This window comes from Calliphora vicina, chromosome 5, assembly GCF_958450345.1.
Source record: "Calliphora vicina chromosome 5, idCalVici1.1, whole genome shotgun sequence".
Classification (NCBI taxonomy): Eukaryota; Metazoa; Arthropoda; class Insecta; order Diptera; family Calliphoridae; genus Calliphora; species Calliphora vicina.
In genome coordinates, this window is record NC_088784.1 from 104,064,191 (window position 1) to 104,080,536 (window position 16,346).

General features: G+C 28.2%; 1 protein-coding gene across 1 annotated transcript in view; it reads right to left on the bottom strand.

Annotated features, from left to right (window-relative positions):
• Positions 1 to 16,346, bottom strand: part of Usp15-31 (Ubiquitin specific protease 15/31) — a 43,045-nt gene that overhangs the window by 7,804 nt on the left and 18,895 nt on the right. Inside the window, exons 2-4 of the mRNA XM_065513858.1 lie at positions 2,302 to 2,520; positions 1,333 to 1,467; positions 1,135 to 1,269 (exon numbers count right to left, since the gene is read on the bottom strand). Of these exons, the coding sequence (XP_065369930.1) occupies positions 1,135 to 1,269; positions 1,333 to 1,467; positions 2,302 to 2,520 (489 nt within the window). The remainder of the gene's footprint in view (positions 1 to 1,134; positions 1,270 to 1,332; positions 1,468 to 2,301; positions 2,521 to 16,346) is intronic.

A 16,346-nucleotide genomic window follows, 5' to 3' on the forward strand; every position in this document is an offset into this window, starting at 1 on the left:
ATTCCATTTAAATGGTTTACATTCTTTATATACTTATTTTTTTTTATTGCTCATCAGTTTTATGTTTTGTTTGAAAATTAATTAATTGTTTAAAGGTTCATTATTTGATAAACGAAGTAAACTTATCTCTTAATGATTATATAAAAACCAAATCAATGAAGAAGCTCTCACAATATTAAATTACTACTGCTATGAAAAACGTAATGTGTAAACAAAAGAACCCAATTCAATAATCCAACGGGTATTCAATTAATAATACAAATAACAAAAAAGAAATTCTTTTTTATCGAACTCTTAATAAGACATTATAAATTACAAACTCGTGCTCATATAATAGAAACTATTGGCTGGCTGTTATACGGACTTATTTAAAAACAAAAGCAAAGCAGTCATAACGACCAATTACTACCCAGCAGTTTTGCATTGAAAAGAAGTCAATATATCCCTTTTAGACAGAGATTTTCACCAATATGAAATTACTTGATTTACTATTTGTAAAGCTGAGAGATGTCAATTGGTTTCTTCATACATCACAAGTAATCTAGCGTGATATCAATTGTCACTTTAGTGTCTCTAAGTAATCTTTAAACTATTTTGTGCTACACTTTAGAAAGTAGTTATTTTTCCACCAGAAATAGTCAATGTAAAGCAGCGTTTAGTCTTTGTTATTTATGGAGGGGCACATGTTAAAATAACTAGTGTCACTGAATTGATTTCTTCATATATCCCAGGTAATCCAGCGTGAAATCTATTGTTACTTTAGTGTCTCTAAGTAATCTTGAATATAGTCACTTTAAACTATTTTGTGCAACACTTTAGAAAGTACTTTTTTATCCACCGGAAAAATTAAATATAAAGCAGAGTTTAATTTATGGATGGTCACTAGTGGTTAGCCCAATAATATGTAAAATCACTAGTTTGGCTCCACCTTAGCCAGAACAGCTGGGCAATTTATTTGTTCATGTTTACATTCTTTCTTTTCAAGTACATGAATGGATGCTAGTTTGTCAATATAACGCTAATGAAGGTGCATTGTTGAAGATTAATACCAGTATGTGTGTATATATTATAAGCAAATGAATTTTTGTTTATCATCATTAGTATTTTGATGAGAATTGATGTAAATTAACTTACCTTGACACTTTTGTAACGTCTTTTTGTGGCGGTATTTAAATCTTCATGAACTTTATCCAAAAGCCAAAATAGAAATTCTTGAGCATCATGTTGGGTTGAACTGCGAAATTGTGAGCCATAACGATCAACAACAGCCTGAACAAATAGTTTAAAAAATTATTAGAATTCATTGATAATGATCTTCCCTATAATATTTACCTTAAAACTAGTGCTATGATCACTTTCATTTTTACAAGTCCACAAGGCTTTCAAAACATTAGCCAATTGTTCAGTTAATTCACCTTTTGTACCAAATTTTCGTGAATTAATTTTATTGCGGCGCTTTAAATCTGCCTAGAAATATGAAAAAAATAATAAATAAGTAAATAAAAATACCGGAAAAACAAAACACAAACATATTATTAGAGTATAACTATAACAATATGCGTTGTTTGAAAAATAAATAAAAAAAATAATTGTCTATGTTATTTAACATTAAACAGTAGGTGAAGCACATTAAATATTTGCAACAATTTAAATTAGTTAAATGGACTTAGTTTACTTAGATTAAATAAAGATAGTAGTTTAGAAGAAATTATTTTATGATGTCACACCTCCCATTTTCTGAATATATTGTTGCTAAGTTGCATTAACGGTTTCTGTAACGACTGTTTGCAACATTCATCATGTTTATAAACATTTCTAGTCCTCGAAACTTCTACTTATCAACAATGTTGATGACACGCTGTTATTAACATTGTTTATAAGTACGACAACATTATCTGTTAAAGCTGCTAACCTTAACATTAAACCTGCTAAATAAAACGTTCTAGTTTTGGAATTGGAAATAGAACATTCTAGTTTTGTCCGTTAAGATAATTCATGAAACTACTAGAAGATGACACTGTGTATTTAAAAAGTAGCTGCAGGTTGCAGTGTGTCAGTTTATCATAGGCTCTGTTAGAATTAACATCAACTGCATTACCAGTGTAGTCTTGTTAAAAAAATAGTGACTATTTAAATTGTTGTCTAAATTTTAATAAATACAGAGTTGTTACAATTTTAAACTACTAAACTGCTTTTATTTGCCATCTAAATAATTATGTTTATTTAAAGGAAATAAACCATCATTTATTAAAAGGTAAAAACGTAAAAATATCTATTTATAAATTTTACTTGCTTACATACCTTGTATTGATCCAAAACAAAATATTCTGCCAAAATATCTGTATGGCTGAGACACTGTAAGACGGCATTCATGAAACAAGTGTTACCATGATTTTTTAGACCCATTACACCAGGCGTTTGATCATTAGGCCACTGATAACCACTAATGGGCGGCACACGATCTGCGGTCGATGATATTGTATGACCATTAGCTGTGGTTGCGGCATGAGGTTTATTAGACTGTAAAATAAAACCACAAGACAATGATTAACATGGAATAAATTATTTGCAACATTTTATGTTTGTGCAACAGTAAAATATTAAAGGATTATAACAGTGGCAATTTCTTAAAAATATATGTAAATTTAAATTTTTTTTAAAATTTTTTCCAATCTTCGTTATGTTTGAATTTTCCCCAAATCAACTTTAGCTTTTGTTTAATATGAATATGAAAAAGGAAAGTTTAAATAAAAGTTAAATAACGGAAAAAAAAGAAAACAAAAATAACAAATCAATATTTCTTTGAACATTTTAATAATTGCGTTTAGTTATAAATAAACAAAAAATAAATAAATACTACAAAAGTAAGAATGTACATACATATTTGCAAAACAAAATCAATACACATTTATTTCGATGCAGTTCTTATCGAAACCAAAAAGTTTGCAATGTATCTATATAAAAACTTTGTTACAGAAATGTAATAATGTAAATAAATAACAATTAAAACTCATTAAAGAAGTGTGTTATAAAAAAATATGAATTTTTTTTTTAAAAAATTGTCACAGGCAGAAATGAATTATAACCAGGGCAAGTTTAAATATACACACTAACAATTATAATAATAAAGCAAAAAAAGTATAAAAAGAAAAATTTCAAAACAAAAATAATTTTTCCTTTCAAGACAGACAAACTGACGGACATGTATGTATGTTGTGGTATCTACAACCAATATTCGATGTCTAGTTGTGGGTAAAAATCTCAAAAGCAATATTTTCTTTAAAAAAATTATAGACGACGTCCGAAATATGCAATTTATGCATGATTCAGCAAAAAAATGCTTTCTATCTAAAAACTTGTAAAATAAGCAAAAGCTTACTTTTCAAGCATTTTGGCACCGATTATGACTATCAAAACATATGGGAGAATTAAGGCAAATATTAGTTTGCTCTTACAAAACACTTGTAGGAGTGAGTAACACCTCAAATAAATTTGTGCTAAAAATTGCAACCACTACTTTTTTGAGTAAATAGAAACAGAAAACTGAATTAAAAATCTAAATTTACAAAAATACCTGAAGTTCTAACAGTTGCAAGTAAATTTTTTAAGCAAATTAAGATGCCAGAGGTTACGTCTTTTTCGTCAAATATTTGCCATGAGTGAACCTACCTTAAAAGTTTTAAATGTAGTAAATGTATTTCTTTCATATAGTAATTTTCACTAATGTCTAATTCCTGGATAGATTTCAGTTAATATAGTTCTGAATCTGTCACTTTCGTGTATCTTAGTAATGTCATTTTAAAGGGTACATATCTGTCATTTATTCTCTCTTACTAATTGAACATTATAGTGTAAACAACAATGTTTTTTTTTTTTGCTTCGAAAATGTTAAATTTTGTACCAACAAAGCCTCGTATGCTGGAAGTTTTGCTTTACTTCTTTAATTTGAAAAAAAGTGCCGCTTATGCAAATCGATTGCTCACCAAAGCTTATGGCGAATGTGTACCATTGGTTGCAACGTGCGAGAGATGGTTTCTGTGGTTCATGGTTTGACACGGAAGAAAAGATCGCTCAGGTCAGTCAAAAAAGTTTGAAGACCAAGAGTTGAAGGCATCACTCTATGAAGATTGTTGTCAAACTCAACTAGAGCTTGCAAAAGCAGGGAAATTGGGTACCATACGAAGCCGAGAGACTTTGAAAGTCAATTTTGCATGTCCGAAATTAAGCTTACTATAAAAAAAAATCATTCTCGCACCGAATTCTTACTTTCGATGAAAATTGCGATAACCCGAAGCGTAAGATATCGTGAATCCCTGCCAACCAGCCGATTCGTGGGACACGCTTCACTTTGGAATAAAGTATCCGATATTGGCTTGAATTTCCCATGTTGTGAAATTTTTAGATGGAATTTTGTAAATAATAAACTGCTGTTACGAACAAATTCAACTATTGTGAATGAAAAGTTCATGGAAATATCACGATAGCAATTTTCCCTTCGAGGGAAATGGATTTTTCATGGGAACAAAAATTTCAGGATTACCAGGAAGATGGTAAAAGGTTATAACCAGGGAAACCGGATATATGCTCTAAAAAAAGCGTTTTAGGCGCTTTAAATATGCAGTAAAAACTTTAAAATATGCTCTTAAAATTTAAAAAATATGCTCTTAAAATTTAAAAAATATGCTCTTAAAAAAACAAACTTTTACATAATTTTTAACCAAAAAAAATTTACTTAAATTTTCAAATAAAAATCGTTGTCTATTGGATCTGAAAACATTTTTATACATAGAAAATGTTCTTTCGACATCAACTGATGTTACAGGAGCAAATTTAAAAGACAATATTTCTTTAACACTTACAACGGTTAAGTTTGAATTAGAACTAAAATTTGATATTTAGATGGAGCTATTATTAAAATAGTGCTTATTTTATATTAAAACAATTAAGAGAGCTATATTCGGCTGTGCCGAATCTTATATACCCTTCACCTAATTATACTTCAAAATAAAAAATTTAAATATTTTTAGGTGAACAAAAATTTTTTTTCAGTTTTTTAATTTTTTAAAAAAAAAATTTTTTTTTTTAGGTGAACATTTTTTTCAGTTTTTTCATTTTTTGGATAAAAAAATTTTTCGAATTGTTATTTAAATTTTAAAAAAAATTTCTGTTCTTTAAATTTTGTTTTTGGTGAAAAGCCATCTATTTTTCAATTTTGAATTTTAAACATTGGAAGTAAAAACCTGTAACACAACAGCGAAAAATAAGTAAGACAAAATTTGTTTTTGATAAAGTCAAAATATGCTATTAAACAGTAAAATATGCTCTAAAAACGCAAAATATCACATAAATATGCTCTTAAAACAAATATATGCAAAAATATGTATTTAAGGGTAAAATATTCAAAAATATGCACTAACAAATCGATGCCAAAATTCTTAAATAGTTCTGAAACGTGTAAATATCTTATCCATGTGCTCATTAGACTCACCAGAAAAAACATGCATTTGCATATATTGGTTTCCCTGGTTATAACTTTCAAAATAAAAGCTAAACATTTGAAAAATTTCGCATTCAACATTCAAAGGCATTTATTTGTGTTCATTCTTTGTTTAATACCATTATGAATCAATTCAATAAAATTATTTCATGATAAAACTATCAACTTTTGAATGGTTAAATTTTTGTTAATTCAAATTAACTCCAAATTGAATGAAACTATTATTTCTTCACTCAATTTCATTTGATTTTCATTTTAAAAATTTACAAAATAATAATTCATTTTATTTTTTCATTTCAGCCAGTAATTCAGGCAAAAAATTAATGGATCCCAGGATGACATTCTTAAGGGCAGCACTGTGCCAGAAATCAATTGTCTTTACATCTACACAAATGCAAAGGGTAATGACCACTTATTACTTAGTAATGCATACGACAATGAATTGACATTTAAATTGTAATCAACATTTGCTTCAATTGATTTTTTTAGTTCAGTTTACTTAGTTTTGTTCTTGGCGAAAAATTAGCTTTGTACCTCAAAGAGTTAAGGCTTATTAAAGAGCATTAAATCATTATTTTTGGCCCAAAACAACCAACGTAGGTGTTTAGAAACAAAACAAAGCAAATAAAAAACTAACTAAAATAATTGTGGGTTGGTGCAAAACACACAATACGATTTAGAGATATAATAACAAAACAAATCAAGTTTAGACTTGACTAAACTAAGCAAAATACAATAAATATAAAAAAAATATTGCAATCAATATCTATCTAGCATTGACTTTCAATAAATTGCATATGATGATGAAAAAAAAACAACGAATGAACCAGGAAAACTTAAAATATTAAAAAAACGTATGAGAGCGTGAATTAGAGAAAAGTACCTTTTTTCTACGCCAGCATCCGGTATAAAAAGGCACAATATCAATTAAATTCGTTTTCTCAGATATTGTAGACTTTGTTTAAAAGTAAGAAAAAAACAAACAAACAAAATATATATAATAATTAATTGTTGACTTCATAACAGCATTTTTTTAAACAATTAACTAAAGAATGCTTTCAAAAATAATAAAAAAAAAAATAAATACTAAAAATATATATCATCATCATATGAGTATGATGATGACAATACATAATAAAAGTACGTTAAAGTATCATTTAAATGTGTACTTTTACAAAAATAAAGTACAATAATACACTCTATACACATATGTATGTATTTTCAATTACAAACTAAATTGTTCAATTAATAATTGATATAAATAAATAAATGAATGAATGTACTCGTATGAATGAACGTTTGTATCTGTATTTATTGTTTGTTGTTAGATTTTCATGTGTAACATGTTGTTGATATTTTTGTTGTTTTTTTCTGTATCGAGCTTAACAAAATATTTTATAATATTGAACCAATAAGTTCAAAACACTTTGACACCCCAGTTAACTAAGTGGCCAGTGCTTATCGATTGTTAAAGAAAATAAAAATCACAACATAATTTTCCCCCATTTTATCCAATACCGAGTAGTGTGCAGTTTATAAATATACATGTAATTATAATCGCTATTTAATGAGGGGTTCAAAAAAACCTTTTTTTTGCATTTGATATTATACAGTGTCACTCACTGCATAATATCAAATGCTAAAACACAATGGAAACTTTTTGAAAAATATATTCCTTTTTTCAGTTTTGGATACTTTCACGACTCGGGACATTATGACAATATGACTTGAGAATTCACCAATTGATTCCGCACCAAAGGAACTGCTTATCTTTAGAGACCAAAAACAAATCAAGCCAATATCGGATACTCTGTTCTGAAGTGAAGCGTATCCCAGAGAGAGAGCGTTCTGCATCGATCGAAACAAATAGAAGTTGAATGGGGCAAGGCCTGGACTATAAGGCTGATGAGGCAAAACTTTCCAACCACTTCATTCTAAATAGCTTTTAACAGGTATTGTAAATGTGGCCGAGCGTTGTCCTGAAGGAATATTACGGTTTCATGTCTGGCCGCATATTCTGGGTGTTCGGTACAGGTTCCAGTCTGCTCAGATTTCAGCAGCTCATAATAGATAGGACCCTTTTGCTCCCACCAAATACAGCACATTATCGTATCGCCATGAATATTTGGCTTTGGTGTCGATTCGTCTGGTTGGCCGGGCTTCGCATACGATCTCTTATGCTTCGGGTTATCGCATCGCAAGTAATGATTCGGTGCAAAAATGATTTTCTTTTATAGCGTTGAATCTGCATTTCAGACATACAAAATCATCTTTCAATGTCTCTCAGCTTCAATTCATTTGGTACCCAATTTCCGTACTTTTGGATGAATCCTTCAGCATGCAAATGTTTTGAAATCGCTGATTAAATAGCTCCCACTGATTTTGCAAGCTCTGGATGAGTTTGACAAAAATCAACATGGAGTAATGCCTTCAATTCTTGCTCTTCAAACTTTTTTGGATAGCCTGACCGATCTTTGTCTTCCGTAAGAAGAATTATTTGCAACTTATTTGTATATATATAAACATAATTGAATGGAATTATTTATATTATATTAAATGAGTAAAATAAATAACGCAAACGCCATTTATTGCTAAATGATTTTGTAAATATAGAAAAACTATATTTGTTTATTAATGAATTTGAAGAAATAACTTTATCTATTAGTTTATCGACTTATAGTTAATAGCAAAAGTTTTGCTCTTTTTTTATTAAATAATTCGTTTTATTAATATATGGGGCATTTCATGTCAAGTGAACCAACTTTTGAAATCGATGTCTTCCGATCGGGATGAAATGCACCAAGGTTAGCTCTATTGGATAGTAACTCAGACACAATTTTTCAACAACATCGGTCGAGAACTCTCTGAGTTATAGGGGGTAAAATTTTGACAATTTGGTCAAACAGGGGTTTTTTCTTATCCATGTAACTTATTACCTATTGTTCTTAGCAAAATGTGTCCCAAATAGTATAGATAGCTATTTCTTCGATCTTTCGAAAAAAAATATTTAAAAAAAAAATAAAAAATTTTTAATATTTTTTTTCCGAAATCAAAAACTTTTTTGACTTTTTTTTAAAATGGGTCCTTTTTTTTTTTTTTTTTTTTTCTTAAAATAAAGTTTAGATATTTTCCTTGAACACCTACTTGGTCGCTCAGTGGGATGCGAGTGGGATATCTATCAAAATAAATATTTTGTAACTCAAAACATAAAATTTTTGACTTTTTTTGCAAAATCAAAAACTTTGTTGACTTTTTTTTTCAAAATGGACCCTCTTTTAATCTTTTTTTTTTAGGTCAAACAAAAGCTTAGATATTATCCTTGAAGATTTTTTTTGTAGTCAAAAGAAAGCTTAGGTCCATTCCTTTAAGATATTTTAGGTCCCTTAGTGGGATACGAGTGGGATATCTATCAAAATAAATATTTTGTAACTCAAGATATACAATTTTTTGATTTTTTGGCAAAATCAAAAACTTTTTTGACTTTTTTTTAAAATGGGCCCTTTTTGTAATTTTTTTTTTTGCTATAAAGAAAGCTTAGGCCTATTCCTTTAAGATGGTTTTGATCGCTTAGTGGGATGCGAGTGGGATATATATCAAAATAAATGTTTTGTAACTCAAGACATACAATTTTTGTGTTAAAACATTTATTTTGATAGATATCCCACTCGCATCCCACTAAGGGACTAAAAATATCTTAAAGGAATGGACCTAGGCTTTCTTTTGAGCAAAAAAAAAATTAAAAAAGGGCCCATATTGGAAAAAAATTTTGATTTTGCAAAAAAAAATTAAAAAATTGTATGTCTTGCGTTACAAAATATTTATTTTGATAGATATCCCACTCGCATCCCACTAAGGGACCTAAAATATCTTAAAGGAATGGACCTAAGCTTTCTTTTGACTACAAAAAAAATCTTCAAGGATAATATCTAAGCTTTTGTTTGACCTAAAAAAAAAGATTAAAAGAGGGTCCATTTTGAAAAACAAAAGTCAACAAAGTTTTTGATTTTGCAAAAAAAGTCAAAAATTTTATGTTTTGAGTTACAAAATATTTATTTTGATAGATATCCCACTCGCATCCCACTGAGCGACCAAGTAGGTGTTCAAGGAAAATATCTAAACTTTATTTTAAGAAAAAAAAAAAAAAAAAAAAAGGACCCATTTTAAAAAAAAGTCAAAAAAGTTTTTGATTTCGGAAAAAAAATATTAAAAATTTTTTATTTTTTTTTTAAATATTTTTTTTCGAAAGATCGAAGAAATAGCTATCTATACTATTTGGGACACATTTTGCTAAGAACAATAGGTAATAAGTTACATGGATAAGAAAAAACCCCTGTTTGACCAAATTGTCAAAATTTTACCCCCTATAACTCAGAGAGTTCTCGACCGATGTTGTTGAAAAATTGTGTCTGAGTTACTATCCAATAGAGCTAACCTTGGTGCAAATTTCATCCCGATCGGAAGACATCGATTTCAAAAGTTGGTTCACTTGACATGAAATGCCCCATATACATATTTAAATGTTTATGTATGATCGTGTTGCATGATCAAATCGATTAAAATTTAAATTTTTTATATGTTTTATTAAATGTATCAGTTGTATATCTTGCACTTGTCAATCAGTAATATGAGAAAAGTGTTAAATACATGTTTAATGATTCAAAAACAAACAAGTCTGATATTTAAACATATTATTTTCTCTGCAAAATTATGTTAATCATTTGAACCATACAATAAATTTTACAAAGAAGCGTTACTTATTTTTATTTTGTCATAGTATCACCTTCGCATCAAGTTTTTCCCTATGATTTTTAATTTGAGGCAACTAATTTGTTTCAAAGTTTAAATATCTTATTCATAACGCATTTTGTATTTTATCAAATAAAATTTTCATGATAAATTTATTTTCTAAACTAGATAAAATATAAATTTCATTACATATAAGTGGTCAACATTTTTATTGACACTTTTTGAGCAGACATATGTAAATAGAGGGAGGCTAAATTTGAGTTTATAAAGTAAATTGACTGTCAAACAATCAGTGGTCAAACAATTATGTTGTTGCATGGGAAATTTCTCTACGCCTCGTTCTTGTGATTTAACGCCGTTGGCTATTTTTTCTGGGGCCATTTGATAGACCGAGTTTATTTGAACAAACCAGAAACAGCTGATGAAATTCAGAAATTCTAATACACCGGACATCTGTCGCCGTACTAGAGGTGGACATTTCCCCGACATCATATTCCATTATAAATTCCCACATTTCTACTTTACGTTGCCTAAACAAAAGATGTCGACATTCAATCTAAATTCAACGAAAGTATTTTTTTATACTTACATTTGTATAGATGATATACTTGAGAACTTTGAAATATATGTATATGCTAGTTTTGTTAGACACTGTATGTGTATTTTTCACACTAATACGATATTTATATAAACCAATAAATAAATATTTATACAATCATATCAAATTATGTTTCATATATAAATATTTAAAATTACGAAAGTAGAGGAAAATAAGAGGAAATTTTTTAAATTAATATAAAAACAAGGAAGAGATCTATATTCGTCTGAGCCGAATCATGTATACAAAAATATACTTTAAGATAAAGATTGAAAACAATTTAAAAACTAATTTTTGTTGAGAAAAAATGTTAGTATAAACAAGTAAGAGAGCTATATTCGGCTGTGCCGAATCTTATATACCCTTCACCAAATTATACTTAAAAATATTTTTTTTTTTCAAATATTTTATTTAAACAAAATCAAAATTATTTTTAATGTTTTTAAATTTTGTTTTCCAAATTATTTTTTAATTTTTTTTAAAAAAAGTTTTTTCAAATTTTTTTTTTAAATTTCTTTAATTCATTTTTTTGGAAAAATAATTTAAGAAAAAAAAATTTATGATGAAAAAAAAAATTCGAGTTAAAAAATATTTTTTTCCGATTTTGAAACATTGTAGGTCCAACTTACTATGGTCTTATATACGTCGTTGCTAAGGTGTTTGAAATATCTATCATTAGATATCCATATTGTCTATATTAATGACTTAGTAATCCAGATATAGGTAAAAAATCGAGGTTATCCTGGTTTTTTCCTTATATCTGAGCCATTTGTGGACCGATTTAGCTGATTTTATATAGGAAACTTCTCGAAAACATGTCTGGCAGAATTATTGAAGATTTGGATCCCGAATATATCTGGGGTCTTCAGAAAATTGATTTCAACAAACAGACGGACATGGTTAATCAACTCCGCTATCTAATAGATAGTATCTATAAGGATCCAGAATATATACACTTTATAGGGTCGGAAAATTATATTGTGGAAATTACAAACGAAGGTGAAATTTCACGGGAATTCCCGGGAATATTTTTTTGTTAATTTTCGGGAAATGTTTGTCGGGAATTTTCGGGAATTTCTTCATAAGTTTTCTTCTAAAAGCTACAATTTTCAGATTCTTTCGATGGCCAAATTTGTTGCTAATTGAATCATTCTATTATATCCATAGATTTTTTCGGTTCTAGCAACTGATAGTCAGTTGGCAAAGAAGTGTTACGGTTGAAATAACCGAATTTTTTTCACTCAACTCAAGCCACAGAAGAAAAATTTTGTTATTAAGAATGAATCTAATTTAAAGTTTATGCTCTTAAAGGAATTATTAAGATGCCTAACATAACAACTTTTAGGATATTCAATGAATATTATTCATATTTAGAGAAAATAACAATAATAGTTTTTCAAATTTGTTTATCTACAATCAGATATGAAAAATGCCTCTAACTACGCAAGTTTTATATATTTAACTTAGTCGAAATTCTTAAGAATTTATTGATTTTATATTGATTAAAACTACGACTGTAACAATACCGATAATATTAAATAGAAACCCTTATAAAGGCTGGACCAAGATTGTACAACCAATTATAGTTATTTTATACTTCTTTTAAGTCAATTTATTCGAAAAAAATTTTCTGGTTTTTGGTTTAATTTATTGTTAAAAAATTTCCGGGAATGAAACGAAAGAAAAAAAGTCTGGGAAATTAGGAACCCTAACAGTAATACATAAAACGCCTTCTTTTTTATCATTTCCTATTAATTTTTTTCATGTGTTTAAGAAATGTTTAATTACTTGAGAGATAGCAGATTTAGATTTAGTAGATCTCAAGGTTAGATAAAACGTACGACTTTGTTTACTTTTTTTAGCAAAGTTGAATTAAAACAAATAATTTGAAAATATAACAAGGGAATTATTTTTATACATCGATTTGAATAAGAAAACAAAATATCTATGATTGGGCTTATTTGATTAAATTTAAATTTTTAGTGTTTGTCTAGGCTAAGTTTAAACAACAGTTTGTTGAACTTTGTAAACAAAATAATAAAAAAAAGCTTTAGGCCATATTTGTTTAAGAAATGTCATTTGTTTACAAACTTTAAATTTGTTCTTTACAGAAACGAAACTTGATCATTATTAATGACAAATTGTTAACTTAGTTTGCCTAATATGTTTCGGCAGAGTAAATTGTTATATGAAACTCATTTAGTAAAATTGAATTTAATATTTTATCTTTTAAATAAAGAACAAACTATTAAGATTGAACTCTAACGGGTTAATTAAATTGAACTTTTACTCTTTAATTACATATTGGCCAACGATATGCTTGTGTAAAGGTAATAAAAACTGTATTACATGAAATATCATTAAATATGGGATATGTTATGTTATAAGAAACCATATTTTGAAATACTCATTCAATTAATGAGCTTCAATATATTTATTTAAGTAAAAAAAAAACAAATAAAAAGTTAAAAATTTAATTGTTGCATGAATAAAAATTAAAACAATAGTCATGTTTTCCGTTTAATTATTAAACAAAAGTTAATGGAGTAATAAATATAAATAAAACAAAATAATGTTATGTAGATATTCAAATTTACATAATTCAAGCATATGAAAAACAAAAATTACTAAAAGAAATTTTAAAAATTTGTAATTGGGGCGGATTTAAATAAATTAACCAAAATAATACAAAAATTAAAATATGTACTGAAATCATAGATAAATACACATAGATCGAAACCAAGAAAAAATCTCAAACAAAAAAATTACTCAAAATAATCACACATACGAGTGTTATTTTTGTTTTTACATAGTTGTTTTACAAAAACATTCTCACTTAGGTTTTTGAAAACTGAGTTCGGTCTTTGACAGGAGAGTTTCCGTTAGGTGTATTTATCTATGATTGAAATTCTATGATTTTTATTTCCCGCAAATAATATAATTTTAGAGTAAATTTACACTTTAACAAACACTGGTAAAATAAATTAATATTAATATTTTAAACCTATGGTTAATCTGCGAGTATGTATTGTAATATTATATTATTTGTGCGGTTTGTTATACTCGTAAATTGCATGTCGGATGTGCGGATGTTCCAAGCCTATGTATGTATGTAAGATTGAATAATTTATTGTTTCACTGTATGATGTAAAGTACATAACAAACATATATTGGAGTAAATATGTAAATGCATTCATTTGTATTTACCAATATTGTCATATGTACTTACGACTGTTTGTATACAACTTTAAAAACGGAGTTAAATTATTGGCTTTTTATACCCACCACCAAAAACATGGACGGTATATAGACTTTGTCATTTCGTTGGCAACATCTTGGTACCATATATTCGTACCACAAAAGTATATATTCTGGAATCTAAGATCTAGCTATGTCCGTCCGTATGTCTGTCTGTTTAAGGCAAATAAATTTTTTTTTTTAAAATTAAAATTTGTTCTACAACAAAGTTTTTTTTTTTTTGCTTCGAAAATGTCGAATTTTGTACCAACAAAGCGTCATATGCGGGAAGTTTTGCTTTATAACTTTAATTTAAAAAAAAGTGCCGCTGAAGCACACCGCTTGCTCACCAAAGCTTATGGTAAATGTGTTCCATTGGTTTCAAAGTATGAGAGATGGTTTGTGCTGTTCAGAAGTGTTGAAATGGATGCATTACTCCATGAAGATTCTTGTCAAACTCAACAAAATCATTGGGAGCTAGCTACTTTGCGAGCAGCAGGATTCATCTAAAAACAGGCAAATTATGTACCATATGAATTGAAACCGAGAGACTTTGAAGGACGATTTTGCATGTCGGAAATGGTGCTTGAACGTTACAAAAGAATAATTACTTGCGATGAAAAGTGAATCCATTACGATAACCCGATCATACGTGAAGCCCGGCCAACCAGCCGAATCGACACCAAAGCCAAAGGTGCTACGGTAATGCCCAGTATTTGGTAGGACAAAAAGGGTCTATTCGAGCTACTAAAATCTGGCCAGCAAAAAAAAGTTTGCAAGTCCAACAATTCAAGGCATTAATTACTTCATGAAGATTATTCTCAAACTCAAAAGATCCTGCAAAATCATTGGAAGATATTCAAGTTGGAAATTTGATGTGAACATTGGCCTAAAAACGGCCATAATATGCGGCCAAACATGAAACCGTAATATTACATCATGACAACGCTCGGCCAAATGTTGCAATACCTGTTAAAAACTATTTAGAATGACGTGCACGATGGTTGGGAAGTTTTGCCTCACCAGCTATATAGTCTAGACCTAACCCCGCCCGACAACTTTTTGTTTCGATCGTTGCAGAACGCTCTGTCTGGGATTCGCTTTACTTTAATAATGGCCAATACTTTTAATAAATTTATATTGTACAACTGTTTCAAAATAAAGCTAAACATTTGGAAAAATTGTGCATTTTTAAGTCAGAATTTAAAAAAAAAAAATTCAAATCATTTTTTGTAATTGTTGCAATATTTGAAGTATAATATAATGCATAAACAATAAATTTTAAGTTGTGAAAAATTAGGATTTCAGTGTAATACCAAAATACTAAAAATTACTAGTTTTTCAATAAAAATATCGCCGGTTCAGATCTCATCGAAAGTGTAAACAAAAATTTTTTATTCAGTTTATAGTTTTTGCAATAATGCGACACTAAAGTAAATATATTCTGGATTTATATACTTAGGTAGAGGAGCCAATTTCATTATGTCAGTGTGGCTGTTGACATCAAATTTTCGTAGCTCTAAATAACATAGGGACATCTTCATATAAAAAAATATTTTTGAAGTTTCAATTCTACTAACCTCCATTAACAAGAAGTCTGGTTATGTGTTAACTAATATATACATATATAATGACAATTTTTATACAAAAATAACTTTAAGCTACAGTTAACTATTAGTTAACAAACAACGAGACTTCGTGTTAATGGGGATAAAAGTTAAACCAAAATTTATTTATTTATTAGAAATTTTTAAATAACACAAAAAAAACAAAGAAATTCTTATAAAAAATTCTCCCAAATATAAACGAAGTACTTTGAAATTTAAATGTCATTATGATGGGGCGCTTTTAATCGTCTGTTTTCAAAACAAACAAAGTCTAATAACATATAAAATTTCACAATAATTAATAGATTCAGAAAAGCAAAATGTAATTAAATATTAAAATAAATACGGCAAAAAATGACAGTAATAATTATAATAAACAAAAGTAACAAACAAACATATCGTCACCTAAAATGCAAAATAACGTAACATCACTTTTCATAAGTTTATAGGAGAAGTCAAACTTGGTTATTTTTGATAGTGAACGTTTAACATTTTCTACTCATATGTAAAATATTGTAGTGAATAATAAAGTCAATTTCAATTTTTTTTTTGATGTTACGTTGTTTTGCATTTTAGGTGACGATATGTACAATATATCAAAAAACAATATATCACCGAGAGTAAATGAAAGGAGAACATTATCCAAATACTCATACCATTA